This window comes from Galeopterus variegatus, unplaced genomic scaffold (genome assembly GCF_000696425.1).
Source record: "Galeopterus variegatus unplaced genomic scaffold, G_variegatus-3.0.2 Scaffold3006, whole genome shotgun sequence".
Taxonomy (NCBI): domain Eukaryota; kingdom Metazoa; phylum Chordata; class Mammalia; order Dermoptera; family Cynocephalidae; genus Galeopterus; species Galeopterus variegatus.
The window spans coordinates 124,522-134,548 of record NW_007729117.1 but is presented as its reverse complement, the minus strand read 5'-3'; the positions used below and the strand labels follow the sequence as shown (position 1 = coordinate 134,548).

The following is a 10,027-nucleotide window of genomic DNA, read 5'->3' as shown; positions in this document are numbered from 1 at the left end:
GTTCCCGCTCACTGGCTGAGCGAGGCGCGGGAGCAACACCGAGGGTTGCAAACCCGTTGCCGGTCCCCGGTCCAGTACGGGGGCAACACTGAGGGTTGCGATCCGTTGTCGGACACGGAAAAAGACAAAAGACAAAAAAAAAAAAAAAAAGAAAAATGATCACAGAACATTTAAAGTATAAGTGGAAAAACATTCTTTCCTGTGAGGTTTGATGGAGAAGAAACTTCTATGATTCTCCTGTCGATCCTCTTCCTAAAATTACGATGTTGATTTATGGCTCTATTCTAATTGTTTCAATCTATCAACTGTCCCTAAATGGTTCTTAATCAAGCCCTTTAAAATAAACTCCAGGCCACTAAATAAACTCAGAGAGAAGCCAAATTAAACTATGTATGGATAAAATCCTAGCAGTAGAAACATCCGGGTACACCTTGTATCCAAGCCATTTAGGAACCCTCGTCCGCCATTTTGTAGGATAAACGTGAATCTCCAAAGACTCTGTCAACCAGTGCTTGCACATGGTGAACACAAAGGTTAGTGTTCACTTTTGAAGCCAGAGTAATTTACAATTACTTGACGTTTTTATAAGAATTTTGAAGCTAGAAACTCTACACATGGCATTACTTTTGTTTACTTTAATCTATGCTTTCCATGGGCTTTCAATATTGGGTCACTCGAGCTGGCCAGATAGCTCACTTGGGTGCTGATGACACCAAGGTCAAGGGTTTGGATCCCCATGCTGACCAGCCGCTAAAAAACAAATACATTGGAAGACTCAGCAACCGACACCCAGAAAAGGATTTTAAACAATACTTCCCATTAACAATTTTGTTTATTTCCATTTAGAAAATTTCTTCCTTTCTGTCTTCCATCCTTCCACCTCCCAGGTGGTCTAAAAGAATCTTTTGAAAAAGGAGTATGTGTTCTTAATACAAGTCATGTTTTCCTACAGTTGCTGGATGCATATTATTAATTATATAGGGGATGTTTATATTCTATCATGGGTTACAGACAGAACACTTTGTAACACTTCTTGCAAACAGAAAAGTACACACGGTCACCATAAACTACTGCCAGTGACGGAGCAACTCTCTGGCACCCGCCAGCAAGGTCCTGGGCAGACGCTGGGAAGTCCTCAGCGCTGCTCCTCACCCACCTCACTGCTCCTCCTCAGCTCATCCTCCTGGACCTGACTCGCCTGCAATGCCTGTTCACTTCGGCAGAGCTTCTGCTTAGACTCTTCCCAACTTTTTTCTAGCTGTTGCTTGACTGATACGACCTACAAAGAGGAAAAAAGGGCAAAGTTTCATTTTTATGTTCTTTATTTTTCAAACCATCACTGTTTTGATTGAGACATAATATCTAACCTAAAACACCACAATGTGAACCTATGACATCACCTGGCAACGGCATATAGAGACAGAAGAGACTGGGTTTGGAGAGGAAGCCACAAAGGAAAAATATTTAACCACAAAAAAGTGAAACAACTAGATATGAACAAGCAACCAAAAAAAAAAAAAAAAAAGGTGAGATAAAAAACAGACTGTGAGAACATATTTTCAATATATGTAACAAATAAAAAAATTATATCCATAATACAACGGATAAAGCACATCTATAATTCAATTTAGGAAACGACAAAAGTTTTTTTAAAAAGGGCAATGAATAGAAACAAAACTATACACAAAAAACCACAAGTGGCTACTAAAAGAACTTCAGTGGTAAACAAGGGGGTGTGAATTAAAACAATGATAATATGACATTTTTCACTTCTTAGCTGGCAAAGGTTTAAAAACCCTGCTATCTCTGATCAGCAGGAATGGGAGGACACAGGCCTCTTATATCTGGCAGGACAGTAAACTGCTACAACCTTTTTGAGGGTAATCTGGCATTATCTATCAAATGTTAGAACACATGTGCCTGTAAGCCACCAATTTCACATCCAGAAATCTTCCCTACAGACACGTGAGCACACACACACCAACACACCTGGCCCAGCGGTATTACAAACAGGGCTGCAAGGAACGAGAAAACATTGAAACCTAAACACCCATCAATAGGGGACGGTGAAATACACTACAAACATCCAATAACAGCAATCCTCAGACGATACCAAAAGAATGTTCCATTTTAGTTAAGACAAAAACAAAAAACCCCAATCGTATGTTTGTAAATGTATTTTTCAAAAGGCCTTGAAGGACACCCATTAAACTGTTAATAAGAATTTGTCCTGAGAAGGGGAGGGGAGATTTTTTTCCCCTTACCAAACTTGGATGGCTGGATAGAGACGGACGTATCTGAAAGCACTCCAGACAGCTCCGTGTGTGGGAGAGGTGGAAGAATGTCAGCTCGCCCCACCTCAGCTCCTCCCCTCATCCCTGATTCCTCCACTAAGAGAAGTCAGCTGGATAGAGACGGACGTATCTGAAAGCACTCCAGACAGCTCCGTGTGTGGGAGAGGTGGATGAATGTCAGCTCGCCCCACCTCAGCTCCTCCCCTCATCCCTGATTCCTCCACTAAGAGAAGTCGGTGTGTCCTGCTCTATCTCCAGCCTAAGGGTTTTAAGCTATATTTTTCATAAAATAAGAGACTCTACTTAAATGGTAAATCTTTAATTTTAGGAAAGAAAGAAGCAAACACTAAGGGAATAAATTTAACCCTGACAACAGGTAAATACCTGACACATTAAGAGTCAATGAAAATACGTCACTCGCTTTGGCAGAATGGGCCAAGAAAAGAATGAGCTACTGCATATGTTCTGCCACTTTAGAATGATAGATATTTAGCGCTTAAATGCTGTAGACAAAACCCCATCCTCAAGATTTGAGTGATAGAAGGAAGATGATGTAAAAGTAAGCAAACGACTGTATCATCTGTCAGATGATATGGCTATGGAGAAGAATGAAGCAAGCTAAAGGAAAGAGAAGTGCTTGAGGGTGGGGATATTATGTGGTGACCAGAGGCGATTTCATTGGCAAGGTGACACTAGGACAGAAAGCTCAAGAAGTAAAGTCGCTCACCCTGCAGGTCCTTCTGGGGAAAGCACCCCCGGAAGAGGGGGCAGCCGTTGGCATGTGCTCGGTGCGTGCTCAGCCATGGAAAGAAGCCACGTGTAAAGCAGAGCGAGGGAGAGCGGGAGGGATGGTGGGAAGGCCGCCTGGGGCCTACAGGCCTGCAGAAGGACCGGGCTTTCATCTGAGAGAGGTGGGGAGTGACTGCAGAGTTTCGAGCAGAGGAGCAACATACTCTGACTTCCACGATAAAAGGCTCACTGTGGCTGCTGGCTGAAAACAGGCTGGAAGGAGGCCCGTTTATAGGGGAGGGCCCATTTATAGAGGCAGTGAGAGCAGGGAGAAGGCTAGGACGGTCATCCAGGTGACAGAGGATGGCGGCTGAGACCAGGGTATGGAACCCAAAAAGTGAATATGAAAAATTGTCATTAGGGCCAACCCGCAGCTCACTTGGGAGAGCGTGGTGCTGACAACACCAAGTCAAGGGTTAAGATCCCCTCACTGGTCATCTTTAAAAAAATAAAATAAAAATAAAAATCATTATATTCGGTAGAAAATGTCAAGAGAGACATCACAGTTGGGTTTATTCTCAGCAGGGAGGGAGGTGTTCTCAGCTGGTGGTAAGTTTCTAGGAAGGGTGACTAGATTCTATGTCCTGACATAGACAACGGTCATAAGAGAATGTGCCATATAGTAATGTATTGAGTTGTACATTTGTTCTATATGGAATTTGTATTTTAACATAAAAATGCTTCAATATACTAAATATCATACACATAAACATATACACGTACAGGTATACACATACATATGCAAACACGTGTGTGTGTAAACAAAGGCAGAGTCCACAGTTTTAATGGACTAGCCTCAGGTGGAGGGAAAAAGAAAACCTGAAGGTGACATGATCTTTTGGCCTAAGCAATGTGGAGAACGGAACTGCTATTTACTGGACAAGAAGACTAAGGGAGGAGCAGGTTTAAAAAAAAAAAAAAAACAGCTGGAGCTGAGCTGCTCACATGGGAAGTGTGACAGCACAGGCACGAAGAAGATCAAGTCCACACAGGGCTGAGGTTCGGAACAGACGTCCCGGCCGACATCACAGATGGGTGTGGCAAGCTGTGACACTGGAGGAGGTCACCTTTGCAGTGAGTCTTAAGTAAACTGATTACAACTGTCAGTGCTTTAACTACTCAGGGGCATGAATTACTTGGGCCAGCACCCACCTGGTCACACGACCCACCAGAATACCAGAGACCTGCACAGAAGGCCAGATCTGGAGCCCTAGCCCACCCTTTCTCTGGACGAGAGGACCGAGTCAGGCTGTCCTGTGTGCTTTCCACTGTGATGGGGAAGGGAAGTGAGGATGGAGCGTTATTAAGAGCGTCCCGTGTCATCTGTGTTGGAGGAAAGCAGGCGTCAGGGAAAAGGCTTGGGGGAGGGCAGCACGGCCACCCACCTTGTCCAGCTCGGCCTGCAGGGCACCATGGGCGCTCCGGGCCTGCTGCAGCTCCTGGCCCAGCCTGGCCGTTGCCTGCGCGCACTCTCGGTCCAGTGTCTGGAGGGACCGCTGCTGCCGGGACAGCTCCTGCAACACAGAGGACGGTGACAGTTAGCAGGGGAGACCACGGGGTGACACGCACCCTGACGGGCAGTACCGACAGCACCAGAGAGGGCAAGGAGCCACGCGACCGTCAAAGGGCGGTCACAGGAGCAGCCTGAGCGCCGGTCCCAGTGATGCAACCCAGGCCTCAGAGGGGAGGGAAAGGGTCCCGAGTGAGCCATCTCTATCCTGAAGGACCAGGTGAGAGAGAAGAACCGAGCCGCGGCGGCCACACTCAGCTGGGACAGACACACTCAAAAAGGGGATCAGAACATCAAAAGCCATACACCACGTACGACAGACTCAAAGTCAGACGGACAGGGAGTACATGCCCCCGATGAAGTGTGACAACGACAGGATACCCAGTAACATTTCCAGTCACTCTTAGTAAGACTACCATCTCTCAATGTGTACGACATACTTCAGGCTAAGTCACCTGAAAGAACCAAAGTGGTGGTGATAGCTGTGGAAGGACATCCTCCTTCCCCACCACAAACGCCATTCTGGGTCAGCCACCAACCCACGGGCCTAAGAACAACTGGGGTGTGATGCAGCTTCCTTCACAGCAGAGGGTTCCAGAGAGGAAATATCATCCCTCCCACTTGGTACCAGACCTCAAACAAATCAGAAAACATGACTAAAAAAATATTCTGGTACCTAATTCCCTCATTCCATTAAAAACTGAAAGATGGAGGAAGTTCAAAAATGAAAATGTGAAGGAAGACAAGCGACTTTTTGCTCGCAAAGCATTACCTCTAATAGAATTTCCCAAATTAAGATAAACAGCTCCGTGCTTCACATGATCAAACTACTGAAAGCCCTCAAGAGCCTTTTGGACAACCTCCTCACAAATCCATTTCCTTTACCTCTTGAAACTCCTTTTCTTTTTCCTTGATTTTCTGTTCCAGAGAACATCTGACACTTTCGGCATTTTGTCGCTGACAACTCAAATCTTCGGTCAATTTCTTCAGTTTTTGTTCCAAGTCAGTACACTAACAAAAATGTTCAATACAAAACAAAATTCATTCAAGTAAAGAGGCAAATACTTTGTGACTCAGAAAAGTTAGTCCCTAGATCTACTTTAAGTTTGCCATTGTTTCATTTTTATTTCCTAAAAAGTTGTGTTTAAAACAATTACCCAAGTACTAAACCCACTTTCATTATTTTGGCACACATAAAATTTATATTTGGGGAATATTAGCAAGAATGCAAAGCATTAACCCATTTAAATAAATACTTCCTAATTTGTGCTATGAAAAAAGAGATCAGCGTGTCTAGTGATTGTGTTGCATGGAAATGAGGGGTTAAAGTGCAGGGGTGCTGACCTGTGCAAACAGAAGGCAGTAAAAGAATCAGAGGGTACCCGTCACCCTCGCATGACAGTCTGTTTTAAGCATAATGGATTTTGTGGGAATTTTCAAATTTTAAAATGCTTCTTTCCACAATATTCCCACTATGCCATTTTAAATGTCTGGAGGTTAACAGCACTCCAGAGAATGTCACAGCCGGTTTTTAAACCAAGCTGCCATAAGCGACACAAAGAACATTCAATTGCCTTTTTACATAGCCAGTTATTCTGGAAATAATTTTTACAATGTCAACTACATGAAAATTTAGGATGCTCTTCTAGAATTAGAATGGAACAAAATGGTCTTAATTCTTCAAGTGTTGAAACCCATTCCTCTGTACAGTTCCCACGGGCTCAAATCCTTAAACTGCCCTACAAAACGCCTCTAGAGACCCAGGGAGTATTAAGACAACTTCATATTGGTGGGGAAGAATTCCCTACTTCAAATGAAATACGCCACAATTTGGCAAATATCTCTACTCGTGTATTTCCTTGAGACTCTTCAAAGTCTGAAGAAGTATTAGAAATTCACCTGAGAATTCAGAGGAAAATAAAACACAATGTAATACTTTGCCAGCAGACCAGTCAGTAGCCAATCATTAAGTAACAAAAGCTGGTCACTAATGTCTAAATGATATTGCAACTATCAGAACTTTAAAATACCAAATTCAGAAGGTAAAATTTTGAGCCAGTGCTTCAAATTAATCTACTGCCTTGGACATTAGGGCAACTTTGTTCATTGTATTTGAATTGTCTTCATTGTCTTTGAATTTTTAAATGCCCAAGGAAAAGTATTAGAGAGATTATTTATAATAATAAATATGAATTATACAAATATTTATTCAGCACCTACTATATGTCAAGCACTGTTCTAGGCACTGGGGATACAGCAGTAAACAACTCAGACAAAATCACTGCCCAAATTATGGTGCAAAATTTTGATGGTGGACAAATCCCAGGAAGAAAAAACAAAACCCTCCTGGCAAGGTAAATGAATGAACCCTTGGCGCCCTCTACTGCCAATCTTTCAAACTGCAACAATCCACTAAATCTCAGAATCAACAATCCTTTCCTAAAAGACATAGTAGGTTAATAGAGTCATTACAAGGTATTTATATTTTATTTTAAATTCTTTTAAATGACATTGTGCTATGAGCGACGCACAATCCACATAAGAGTGGTTGACCACTAGGTGTCATGAATGCTCCATAATACTCTAAAGTAGTGTCCAGAGCTCAAGTCCCTGAAAATATGTAGCATATGACCCTGGGCACTCTCTCCCTTAAGCTCTCTGAGCCTGAGCTTTTCATCTGTGAAATGCGGATGCTGAACCCCAGGTTTGCTGCCAGGCCAACATTCTGTTTCTACATGAATTCAAAGCCTTGGTTCCCACACAGTTTATAAATACTTGGAAAAGACGCATACTACAAACAGTGTATGTTCACTTAAGAACAGGGTGTTTCTTTTTGTGACATTAACTCCATTTTGTTTAATAGATAATTCTAATGGGAGATCAGGAAACAGCGTAAATAAACATAGCATAATTTTATTTCTGCAACACGTGACAAAGTCATATTATCCTTAGAGACAAGACAGAGAAAGGTAGATTGGATTTGTAGCTCACTGGAAACAAAGGAATCCAGAAAGCATTGGACAAAGGAGTCTTTAGAACCTGGAGGGAAGTATCTAATAGAAAGAAAGCCAGAGCTGTGTTCTCAGCACTGTCATAGTCAAAAATTTTAATTCATGATCTAATGAGAAGAAACCTCATCAAATATGTCAGATAGTACAAGGATTTATTTGGTGAGCTTGTCTCACCAAAACCAACAAGGTAAAATGTAAAATTATAAATGTAACTTTTATACATAGGAAGGCCAGCTTGGCAGAAATGCAACAAAAAATTGGCTTAATTGACTAGGAACCCGATAATAAACTGTGATAACAATAGCTAATATTATTATTATAAGTTCCCAAGGTGCCAGGTACTATGCTTAAGGTCTTTACAAAAATTATCTCAGTCTTTACAACAACCCTATGACACAGGCATTAATATTAACACCATTTTATTGGTTAGGCAACTGAGGCCCAGAATTTAGTTAAATAGCTCCAAAGGCAACACAATTGGGATGTGACAGAGCCAGGGCTCATATCCAAGTCCTTCTAACTTAAAAGACGGAATTACTATTACAAACTCAGATTACATGAAGAGAATAAATTCACAGTTCCCATTGAAGATCCACTGCTCTTTCATACATCTAATCAATACTTATCCAGAATTTCTCTATGTAAAGCATTGTACTAGCAGAATATATTTTTAAGAACCTGACTTCTGCTCCCAGGAAGATGGAATAGACGTACTTTTCTATTCCTCCCAACAAGAACAAATAAAAACCCAGGACATGAAGAGGGTACTTTTAAAAATTCATGGAAAGGTTCACATTATCTTTTAATTCAATTTTCCCACAAGCTTTTTGAAGTACGCTTGTGTAATAGGCTTTCCTTCTCTTCTTCATTTTAAAATAAGTTTGACAGTTGAAGCAAAACTTATACCACTATCTGATGTAGCTCTAAATGTATGTAAGGAAAACATTTAAGACAATTAAAGGCACGCATTGCTTAATGGAGGGGTATGTTCTGAGAAATGGGTCATCAGGCGATTTTGTTGTTGTACGAACATCATAAGAGTGTATTTACACAAACCTAGATGGTATACTCTACCACATACCTAGGCTACACACTATAGCCTTTTGCTCCTTTCCAGCCTCACTACAAACACATGAGGAATGCATTGCACTACAACATTATGTCATTACAAAGGCTATTAGGCAATAGGAATTTTTCAGCTCAATTGTCTTATGGGACCACCACCATATGTGATCCATTGACCAAAACATCACTATGCAGTACATGACTGTATATTATAAATGGAAAAGGGTAAAAGGATGTAAAGAGAGGTAAATTTTCTATAATTTTATGAGAGCTGGTAAACTGACAACACCAATAAACTGTGATAAAGTGCATATGTATGGTATAATATCTAGATCACTATAAAATCTCTACAAAGAGATTAACTCAAAAACACTGTAAATAAATCAAAACAGAATTCTAAAAAACGTTCAAATAACCCACAGAAAGCCAGGGGGGAAAAAGAAACAGAAAACAAAAACTAAAGTGGCAGACTTAATTTATGACCTATCAATGATTACATTAAGTATAAATGGTCTAAATATACCAATTAAAAGATAGTAGAAGAGTAAGGTAAAGAACATGACCCAACTATATCCTGTCTACACAAAACTCACTTCAAATATAACGATATAGGCAAGCTGAAAGTAAAAAACAGGAAGAAATACATCATACAAACGTTAATCAAAGAAACCTGGAGTGGCTGTATTAATACCAGATAAAGCAGACTTCAGAATAAAAGAAAAATTACCAGGAACACTAAGGGACATTATACAACAAAAGGGCCAATCCACCAAGACATAGCAATCATGTGCACCAACCACACGGCAAAATATGTGAAGCAAAAACTGAAAGAACGGAAAGGAGAAACAGATACAGCCCCAGGTACAGTTGGATTCATCAACATCCTTCTCAACAATGGATAGAACAACTAAACAGAAAATCAGCAAGGATATAATGAACTCAACATCATCATCTACCAACAGGATCTAATGACATTTTTCTGAGAGCAAAATAAACCTAAAGGAAGCAGAAGGAAATAACAAAGAACAGAGATCAATAAAATTGAAAACAAAAAATAACAGAAAATCAATGAACCAAACAGCTGATTCCTCAGAAAAGTCAGTAAATATCAACATAACTGACAAATCTCTAGCAAGACTGGCAAAGAGAAAAAGAAAAGACACAAAACGCCAGTATCAGAAATGAATAGGAAATATCACTACAAACATCAAAAGAATAAGGGAATACAATGAACAACTCTCTCTCTCTCTATATATATATATACATATAAGTCTGACAACTCAGATGAAAATACAGACTATTGGAATGTATTTTCATCTAAGTTGTCAGCTTTATGTATATAGAGTATTTTAATAGCT

The 10,027-nt window shown here is 40.8% G+C and overlaps 1 protein-coding gene across 1 annotated transcript in view; it reads right to left on the bottom strand.

Moving 5' to 3' along the window:
* Positions 1 to 10,027, bottom strand: part of LOC103599556 (centromere protein F-like) — a 64,249-nt gene that overhangs the window by 36,986 nt on the left and 17,236 nt on the right. The window contains exons 7-9 of the mRNA XM_008583705.1: positions 5,479 to 5,604; positions 4,469 to 4,597; positions 1,157 to 1,279 (exon numbers count right to left, since the gene is read on the bottom strand). Of these exons, the coding sequence (XP_008581927.1) occupies positions 1,157 to 1,279; positions 4,469 to 4,597; positions 5,479 to 5,604 (378 nt within the window). The remainder of the gene's footprint in view (positions 1 to 1,156; positions 1,280 to 4,468; positions 4,598 to 5,478; positions 5,605 to 10,027) is intronic.